Genomic DNA, 9,864 nt, shown 5'->3' with positions numbered 1-9,864 from the left:
CATATCACTTATTACGATGCACTGTAGCTTTGTAAAATTAACGTTTTGATCTCTTTTTTGAAACAATGAAATGATAAGTTTTTTAGCCTACTTGGAACCTCTGACCAGAGCATTGGTCCCAATACCTGCATGGACTTCTTGCCAAATTCTGTGTTTGATCTGTTTATAAAATAATTGTTGCCTGTTTGATATCTTGTGTTATGCTGATGAATAGATGAAGCATTTGTAAATAAATCACAATACGTAGACGGATACTCATTTATATGAACTTTGTACATATGTTTTTTTATTTCAATGTTATGTATGTCTTTTAGTTTCAAGATGTTCATTTTGAAAAATAAAAAATTAGTGTGAGCATAGTAATTTTGTTTCGTAATTATTCTTATAACCTTTTTTTGTAATTTTATTAATGGATCCAGTGCACTGTCACAGGCCTTTCCCCAGCTTGAAATACAACATTGCAAATGACAGTAAATCAAAGCGTGATACACATCTTTTAAAGTGTCTGTGTTGACATAATTTCTGAGTTTAAGCAACGCCCATGAACCTTTTGCTACTTTTCCGCAAATTTTATCTATGTGATATTTCCATGTTAATTTGTTATCTATGTAAACGCCAAGGTATTTTATTTGATCTTTTTGTTGAATGCTTGTGTTACCAATGTTAATGTTAAAATTTTTTATGTGTTTTTTATTTGTTATTATCATGTATTCAGTTTTTGAGAAATTTAATGATAATCTATTAAGCTTCAACCAGTTGTAAACTTTTTGCATTTCGGCATTCACATTGTTCTGCAAATTTATTTCACATTTGTCGCTCATCGTAAGATTGGTGTCGTCAGCAAATAGTTTAACATTCATGTTTGTTGAATTTGGTAAGTCATTTATATACAGTAAGAAAAGAAGGGGTCCCAATGTCGATCCTTGGGGCACACCGCAGGTAACCTGTCTTGAGTTTGAAGAAATTCCATTGACGACCGTGTGCTGTAGACGATTGCTGATATAGCTTTTTAACAATTGTAATGGAAGGCCCCGAAAACCGTATGTTTGCAGTTTCTGTATGAGAATAGTGTGATCAACTGTGTCGAAGGCTTTAGCTAAATCAAGAAATACAGAGCAAGTTGTATTTTTATTATCTAGGTTAGTTAAGATGTTATCACAAACGTTTGACACAGCTAACGAAGTGGAATATTGTGGTCTAAATCCATACTGATGTGGTGTGATCAGGTCTTTTTTTGTTAGATAATTGTACATTTGTTCATACAGGCATTTTTCGAATATTTTGGTGAAGGGGGACAATAGTGATATGGGCCTATAGTTGGAACAATTTTTCCTGGAGCCACTTTTGAAGATTGGGGTAACTTGAGCGACCTTTCAGCGTACATCAGGATATACACCTTTATCGATACACTCATTCAATAAGTTGGTGAGGAAAGGGGCGATTATTGGTGAGGATAGTTTGACAAATCTTATAGGTAGGCCTATTCCATCATGTCCTGTACTTTTAGAGACAGAAAGATTATTAAGATGTTTTAATACTTCTTCTTGATTGACGGGTTTTAGGAAAAAGGAGAATGGGACACTTTGGAGTATAAAAGGGTTGGAGTATAAAATTAGGAAAAGATCGAGAAGACAAAATTAAAAGTAGCCGAAGTCGTTGATTGTAGTTTCTTTTTTTTCCGCAGTTTCCGCAAACATTTTAAAATTTCCAGTAATGATCCCAATAGTTTGCCGAAGTCGCTGATCACAGTTTCCGCAAACATTTTAAAAGGGTTGATCGGAGTTTCCGCAAACATTTTAAAATTTCTGGTAATGATCCTAAGAGTTTTTGTCTGTTTGCGGAAACTGCAATCAGCGACTTCCGCTTTTTTTAATTTTTTTTCTCGATCTTTTCAAGGTACGAACTGACGGTACGAATTGTTCATGGTATGAATGATCAACCTAAAGAGTAAGGCTACAAAATATCAGTTTTCTGGGTCTGATTCTTAAATGAAAGTCTTTTATGGAAACCACATATACAACATTTGCTACAAAAGCTCAGACCAAATTTTGACATAATTACTAAGATTTGACCCTGTCTTAATTTGTCAAATTTGATCTGCTTATATCATTCTTTAATAGAAAGCAACCTGAGGTATTGGCTATTGCATTACGACTTGGAAATATGGCAACGAAGGACTTACACAAAAACTTCAAAAAATCTGTGACAAATTTCATCGTATTTTCCGTCCCAACAATGATAGTTGTAGCAAGAACCCGATATCAATTGTTCAAACTGGCAGTTGGTCTTTTCATGTTTGAATTTCATAACAATTAACTACCAGATTGCTTCTCCAACCTTTTTAAATCTGTCAAAGAAGTTCACAGCCTGCCTACAAGAAACTTGTGAAGTTCACAGCCTTTATAGTTGTTAAAAATCTAAATTTGTTTTGTATATTGCATTCAGGAATGTATTTTGAATATAAACCTTACACAGGATTGTTTTGTTCAGACAGGATTTAAATGCGTTGTTAATATTGTGGGTAATTTTTAGTTATTTGTAGACGTTTTACTTTGGTATTAAACATGGCTCGTGGACATCAGAAAATGCAATCTCAAAAAAAGAACTTAGAGAAGCAAGCCAAAGCAAGAAAGCAAACTGATCACAAAGGAGCTGCTAAAAAGGCATTAATCTTCACTTGTCCTGTTTGTCGTGTAAGTTATCATAATTGAAATCTTGTAGCCTACAAAGGTGTACCGCAGTTAAAAACTTTATTGACGTACCGTATTTTGTCAGATATGATGTTAACATTAAATATAGGCAGGGTTCGATCTTAGCACTGGTCCTCTGGCCAATGTCTAGTGCGAGTTCCCCGTGGACCAGTACGAATCGTTTCGCACTGGTCCGACTGTCCAGTGCGAAAATATTATTGTATTATGACTGTCGTTTGATCGTTTAGAGTGCGTGGTTCTCGTTTGCGCTTCTATTCAAACAAGAAAATACGTGATTTGTGCGTGTTAAACCGTAAGAAAAAGGCAGCAACATCACGTGTTAAATCATAAGAAAAAAGCAATCGCAACATCACGTGACAATGTTAAATCGAAAGAAAAAGGGGAATCGCAACAACGCGTGAGCTCTGGTACCCTAGTACAGTACTCTCAAGAGATTTGATGCATAAAAATGTTAAGATTGTGCTAGAGTTTAGAGAGCATGTGAGTGATGAGGCATCAAATTAACTTAATAAATAGGTTAAATTAATAATGATTGTTGACTGTTATTGGATGAAATTCAGAGAGTGTCAAGAGTTGTTATGTAGCAAAAGATTTAGAATTTATACTAGTTGTGTGAGATCTGCAATGCTATACGGAAGTGAGACATGGTGCTTACGTGAAAAGGAATTGGCGATTTTAAGACGAACTGAGAGAGCGATGGTGAGAGCAATGTGTGGTGTGAAACTGATGGATGAAAGAAATACTGAAGAACTTATGAACTTGCTTGGGTTGAATGAGAATGTTGATAAGTTGGCAAAAGCGAATGGAATAAGGTGGTATCCTGGGCATGTTTTGAGAAGGGATGAAGATGATGTTTTAAGAAGAGCGCTGGAGTTGCAAGTGGAGGGTCGTAAAAAACAAGGAAGACCCAAGAAAATGTGGAAAAGACAGGTTGAAGAGGAAAGCAGCAGGGTGGGCTTGACAAGAGGATGCAACCTAGTTCGTACTCTGAACAGTTCGTACCCTCAGTTCGTACCCTGAAAAGATCGAAAGAAAAAATTAAAAAAAGCGGAAGTCGCTGATCGCAGTTTCCGCAAACATTTTAAAATTTTCCCCCTGAAAAGATCGAGAGAAAGATAGCACAAAGCCGAAGTTGCTGATCGCAGTTTCCGCTAACCGTAACCCTCATCTTAACGTTACGGTAACCCTCGCTGATCGCAGTTTCTGCAAACATTTTTCCGCAGTTTCCGCTTACCCTAACTACAACCATCGAATGATCTATGCTCTCTAACGCTAACCCTCGCTGATCGCAGTTTCTGCAAATATTTTTCCGCAGTTTCAGCTAACCGCAGTTTCCGCTTACCCCAACCTTCAAGTTGTTTGCGAAACTCCCATCAACGACTTCGGCTTTGTGCTATTAAACTGCAATCAGTGACTTCGGCTTTTTTTAATTTTTTCTCTCGATCTTTTCAGGGTACGAACTGAGGGTACGAACTGAGAGTACAAACTGTTCAGGGTACAAACTAGGTTGCACCCTTGACAAGAGAGGACGCCTTAGACCAGTGGTTCCCAACCTGGGGTCCGCGGACCCCTTGGAGGTCCGTGAGAAAGCATTTGGGGGGTCGTGATTACCTTGATAAATTTTGGAAAAAAATGAAAAGCGATCTTTTTAACTTTCATTTTTCTCTTTAAATGCAAATATGTCAAGCTCAAGCCTGCGAGAATATACTGTAAGCCTACTGGAATGCATTAAAATAAATGTATGTTTCTGCGGGAACGACACCACTACTTGCAGTTGGAGACTTTGGGTCACCTTAATATTCAAATACTGCTGACATTTTTTGAACAATTCATTCATTTTCTTATTGGAGCAACTGTTTAACCTGATATTAGCCGCAGGAGTCATAGCGGCAATGCAATATGACACAGTAGCCTACAGTAGTTGAGTAGCATAATTATTACAATATTAGTCAATAGTATGATAATTGAGTTTCAGGCAAAATTTAGGTAGGGGTCCGCAGAATTAATAATTTGTCTAAAGGGGTCCGTGACAACAAAAAGGTTGGGAACCACTGCCTTAGACAGATCGATGTGGAGGCAGAGTGTGATGGCGATTGCGCCATTTGGACGTGAATCTGGCCAAAATTTCAAAAACTCGCCGAATAGGGCACTCTCCGAAAAAGGCTCTCGCCGACTAGGGAACTCGCCGAATCGGACTAGCCGAATCGGATTAGCCGAATCGGACTCGCCGAAACGGGCCATTCCGCTCGGTAACGGGGACATCACCCGATAACTGGACTACTACTACATGTGAAGCTTTTTTACAGAAAATTTAGGTCGTAATTTGGAGTTAAAAGATACTGTAGATCAGCAAATTCTTTCTGAGATTTAAAAGAGAGGTGCTTGGTAGGCCTACCTAGTTTTTGCAATACAAATAGCCAGGCTTTGGTTGAATCCAATCTAATTTTGTAATGTCCAATTCTGGACTAATATATAGACAACTTTTGAAAGTGTTTTAACAGATTTGACAAATGGTCTTTAACTAGAGGTTTAATAACGTTTGATTTCACATCTTTGTTAACTAGCTAAAAATTCTTCTGTAAATGAAAACATTTCAAACAAATCATTTTGAACCTTTTGTTCGTTCAATTTTTCAAGAAAATGTGACATTTGGCATAATTTTAAAAGCCAGATGTCATTGCAAAAATGGTGCACCAAGTCTGAATTTTCCAAATTACGACTTCATTTTTCAACATTAATAGCCTTTTTAATAAAGCCCCTGTTTGGGAAGCCCTGCTGTATTCTATTTCGTTTTTTTTACTGTGTTTGTTATGTTTTTACTATGGAAGGTGAAAAAGCACTGCTGTGCTAGTGTGCTTACGACACCATTATTATTAGCCTAAAAAGGTTGGGAACCACTGCTTCAGCACGTACATTCAAGTGTAAACCAAAGAATAAGATTTCTTCTTTTTTATCATCTGTCCAAGTCGTAAACTGCTCAGAAGGCTTCATTTTGTGTAGTGCACTGGCAGACATTATGTTTACCATGTTATTTCTAAATATCAACTTTACCTTTTTAAATTGTTTGCCTATGTTTTACTTCAAATTATATGCTACCAGACAAAAGATCTTGATAAAAAAGCTTGACTAAACTTTGTCACTTATTGTAACAGCTCTCAATCGTCTAAAAGTGACTGTCAGTAAGTCGCAGCACCTTGCTGGTGAATTCATGTTAGTAAAAAAACATTAAATACAAAGTGGTTAATGTTTTTTCATTTTATTTCATCAGTGTATTTCCTGTTCAAAGTGAGACATTAATTTTGTACAATGTATTATTTAATTTTATGTACATAGTTTTTTTACAATGGAAAATATTACATTTTTTGTTGTCCATTTTGAAATCTTAATCCCCTTCAAATTTTGTAACGGAAGAAGTGGCATGGCCAAATAGCAATGGCTGACCATGTGTTGTTGTGCTACTACATACCACAAGGACCTTTTTTGAGACTTTTAAATGGAATCCCTCATCTAAACAAAGTGATGGTTTTTCTAAGCTCGTTTATTTTTCCGGCGACCAAACATGGCCTACCAGAGCTTCTTCCCGGCGGCCAAATTCTCGCGCCGGTAGCCAAAACAAAAACTTATATAAAAATAGTGTTTTTAAAAATCCTTTGGTTGATATCATGTTTTCGCGTTTACTCAGGTCGGCCTAAGAACAACGCAAACAAGCACTTGAAACATATTTGCAGTTGTATTTAAATACACTGCTTCCCAAGTAGGTGTAGAGTAGAGCTAGTGTTCGAGTTTTTATTGGTCGACAGCGACGCTCATGCTTTGCCTTTTGTGAAAAAATACTGCGAATGCGAGTGAAGTTAAAAACATTTAGAATACCAATGGAATAGAGAAAGGTTGGCTGACAGTGGAAGCCGGCGACCAAAGGTGGTCTACCGGCGCGGTAGTTTCCATGTAACGACTTCTCGGCGGCGGTGGCCGCCGGGAGTCAAGAGGCCTGGTTTTGGTAGTCAGGCTTATTTTAACGATTGGTTGTTCACACGAGTATGGTGAACTGCTGAGAGGTAGTTTACAGAGGTCTTCCTTATTCAAGAACTTTCATTGTCAATCAAACATTTCCATTTTTCAATGGTTTAACTTCTTCATTAATGCGCATCAAGTTGTAAACAATGAAAGTATTTTATACTACAGTATATGGATTTCTATGGGCAAGTGTTAATGAAATCATTTTGTGTTTACAAAGATGATTAACATGGACATGTGTCGGATTAGTTATTCACTTTAGTTTTTACTTAAATTAAGTAATTTTATGAAAGTTGTAACTTACTTTTAAAAGCCTGTACTTGACAGCCACATTTTGCATAATACAAATAGCGACCTATGTGCATAAGCCTTGCCAACATGCAAAACTATATATAATAATACTGACTGAAGGCCGATGTAACTTTAAATTTAAACTCTTGTCTAAATGTACTTTCAATCTCTTTGAAATGATAGTTTTGGTAATTCGAATTGCCAAAGTGTGATCACTGAATCTTAAATCACTGCAGAACTCCAAGTTTCACTTTGACAAAAATATTTCCTTATTTAGTGTTGCCAGATGCTCTTTAGGTTTCCAGAACAAATGCCAAATTTAGTCCATTATTTTGCGTGATAAAATTCGCGCAAAAGTAGCCCAAAATATACGTAAATACCATATTTATCAACTACTACTGTAACTATCAATTTGCTTTAATAGCGATTCTGATTCTGACTGCTATCACGCGTAGCACATCAGCCTACAGTCGATTTTGAAGCTGTCATGTTGGTAGGACCTGTGTATATCGTCATGATACAAATCATCCATTTGTCTCGCCAGTAGAGCATTATTAACAAACAAATGTTTTGTTATATTGGGTGGTGCATCAGTAGTTTTTTGACTATGTGTATAAACATTTTTTATTTCTAAATCACTTGAAATTAGGCCAATTGTTTTTAAAGTTACTGCTCGCAGACTTAATTTATTTGTTTCTTAGCAACCGAAAAACAGTATTGTTGATTTTCTTCTAAACTTAACTGCTGCATTCTTAAACTGACCAACTAAAGATTTTACTAGCCTATGCCTGTTATAAAGTTGTGCTGAAGAGAATTTAATATTCGAAATCGCGATACACAACAAGATAACTTGACATCAATTGGACTGGTCGTACATTTGTCTTGAATTTATGTTTTTAAAGTGTTAGTTGATTTTAAATAGATTTAGTTTTTTTTAATAGGCTATAACTAAGTTGATTTAACAAAATTGTACGCCTTAGTAATATCTCATTACCTAATGCTTGTTCCCCCTATTCTGCAACAGCTTGCTAACGCTAATAGATACGTTGAAAACTTCATTTACACAAAACGGTTTGTAACTGTACAAATGATGACTTTGCCACAGCTGCAATTCAACAATTTGTGTGTATTATTTTCTAGTCGCAAATGCCGGATCCGAAGACATTCAAACAGCACTTTGAGAGCAAGCACCCTAAAGCCCCATTGCCAGATGAGCTCAAAGACGTCAACTAAGCTCAAGACGCAAACATTCTCTGAAGGAATTCAATTTTTTTTTTGTTAATTAAACGCTCTGTGGCGTTTCATTTGCAACAAAATTTGTTTTCTGGCCGAACATTTTACTTCTACCTTTTTCTGTTCATTGTTCAGGCTGTGTTTGTCTTTCGTTGTTATGTTATTCTGACGAATGCAGCTGCGGTCCAATAACACTTATACATATTACATTGACTTGATTTTTTTGGCCATAAATAACGTTGACATTGGCGTATTTATTTGCCTATGACGTATCTGACCTGGTTGTAAATATTCGTTTTGTTTTACCAATGCATCACTGCTGAACTAGTAGAACTAGAAATGGAGGTGAAGCTGATTTTTATTTTCTACGTTTTTTTAATAATGACCATCTCTCTTATAGCCTGCAACTTTCGAAACCTTTTCAGACTCTTCAGGTTTAACAGAACCCAAGGGTCTTTGTCCCCGACCATGAGCTTGTGTCCATAATGTTGCCAACCTTTTACTTTTTTGTTGGCCCACCAATCGTCACCCAGAATGTGCTGAGTTGTCAGCTCATGGAAGTTTTGTCGGCAGCTTGGCTGAATGGTGAGCGAGTCTGCCTCGCGATCATCGGGACCTCGACTCGACACTCACCGAGAGCACGTGTTAATAACAAATTTATTGATCTGTTTAAAAGTGGGCTCAAAGACCGGCTTCCAAAACTGCAACTACCAGGCATGCCTGCCTGCATGTAATAAAGAAACTTTTCTTTGTAAGTGCGCTTCCAAAACTGACGTTACTTGTCATATTTAAACGTATTTGCTGTGGAAATTTTTACATCAAATTTTGCATTTTTAGTCAATGCTATGAACAAAACATGTGAGATTTGCAAAGTAACCATGATCTAAATCTTGCTTACTGTCAAAAAAAAGTAGTAACGCAGAGTAAATCACTGTAGCTCCATTTACGGTGGCTTCTTACCTGCAGAAAAAGTGTCGCAGCTTTTCGACCAGCTCTCGAAGATATAACCAGCCATCTGACGATATCACGTTGCTCTCTACAGATCAAACTGCATATTTAACAATTGTAAGCTACACTCGTCCTTTCACGTTTAACTTTGAGCCTGCAAGGTAGAATGTAGCCACAAAAGTTTTGCTTGTGTGGTGACGGTTGAGTTAAAGCAAATTTTTACCATACCCTTTGATTGTGATCACCTGTGTTCTGAGCTGCTTGATCTGTCCAATAATGCCAAAACATCTTTGAGTTGTGTTTACTTTTTTGCTATATTTTGTGTCTGTTTACAAGATCAACGGTCATCATTTGCGAATGCTTGAAAGTAGCTACGGAAAATGCAGTGTGGTGTAATTAAAAATACGTTAATCGTTGGTGAATATATCGTAAAAAATTTGCAACAATTGTGGTTTGTCTCGCAAGAAAGCACTGAAGGGTTTGTGAAAGTCACGGAAGAAAGGACTTTACCTTTTAAGTTTAAAAAGGTGACCGCCTTGAGAAAAATACCAAACAAAGTTCAAAGTAGGGTCAACACTCTGGCTGAATGCCATAGGGGGCAATTGGATGGTAGTCACTTAAACATAATTATGTTCTGATTGGTTGACGGTGTCTTACGGGGAATTGT

The 9,864-nt window shown here is 36.9% G+C and overlaps 1 protein-coding gene across 1 annotated transcript; it reads left to right on the top strand.

Moving 5' to 3' along the window:
* Positions 1-2,494: 2,494 nt before the first annotated feature.
* LOC145786542 (zinc finger protein 706-like) lies at positions 2,495-9,637 on the top strand. The gene is made up of 2 exons (XM_082598214.1): positions 2,495-2,693; positions 8,157-9,637. The coding sequence occupies exons 1-2, from the start codon at positions 2,565-2,567 to the stop codon at positions 8,247-8,249; spliced, it is 222 nt and encodes a 73-aa protein (XP_082454340.1). The 5' UTR covers positions 2,495-2,564; the 3' UTR covers positions 8,250-9,637.
* Positions 9,638-9,864: the final 227 nt, after the last annotated feature.

The sequence above is a fragment of the Aplidium turbinatum genome, chromosome 17, assembly GCF_918807975.1.
Source record: "Aplidium turbinatum chromosome 17, kaAplTurb1.1, whole genome shotgun sequence".
Taxonomy (NCBI): domain Eukaryota; kingdom Metazoa; phylum Chordata; class Ascidiacea; order Aplousobranchia; family Polyclinidae; genus Aplidium; species Aplidium turbinatum.
The sequence above is the reverse complement of the archived record's forward strand: the minus strand, read 5'-3'. Positions and strand labels throughout refer to the sequence as shown.

Bases quoted from the DNA above. Each gene is read 5' to 3' on its own strand.
- LOC145786542 (XM_082598214.1), top strand. From the start codon at position 2,565: ATGGCTCGTGGACATCAGAAAATGCAATCTCAAAAAAAGAACTTAGAG. The intron at 2,694-8,156 runs GTAAGTTATCAT...ATTATTTTCTAG, and splicing joins TCACTTGTCCTGTTTGTCGT to TCGCAAATGCCGGATCCGAA.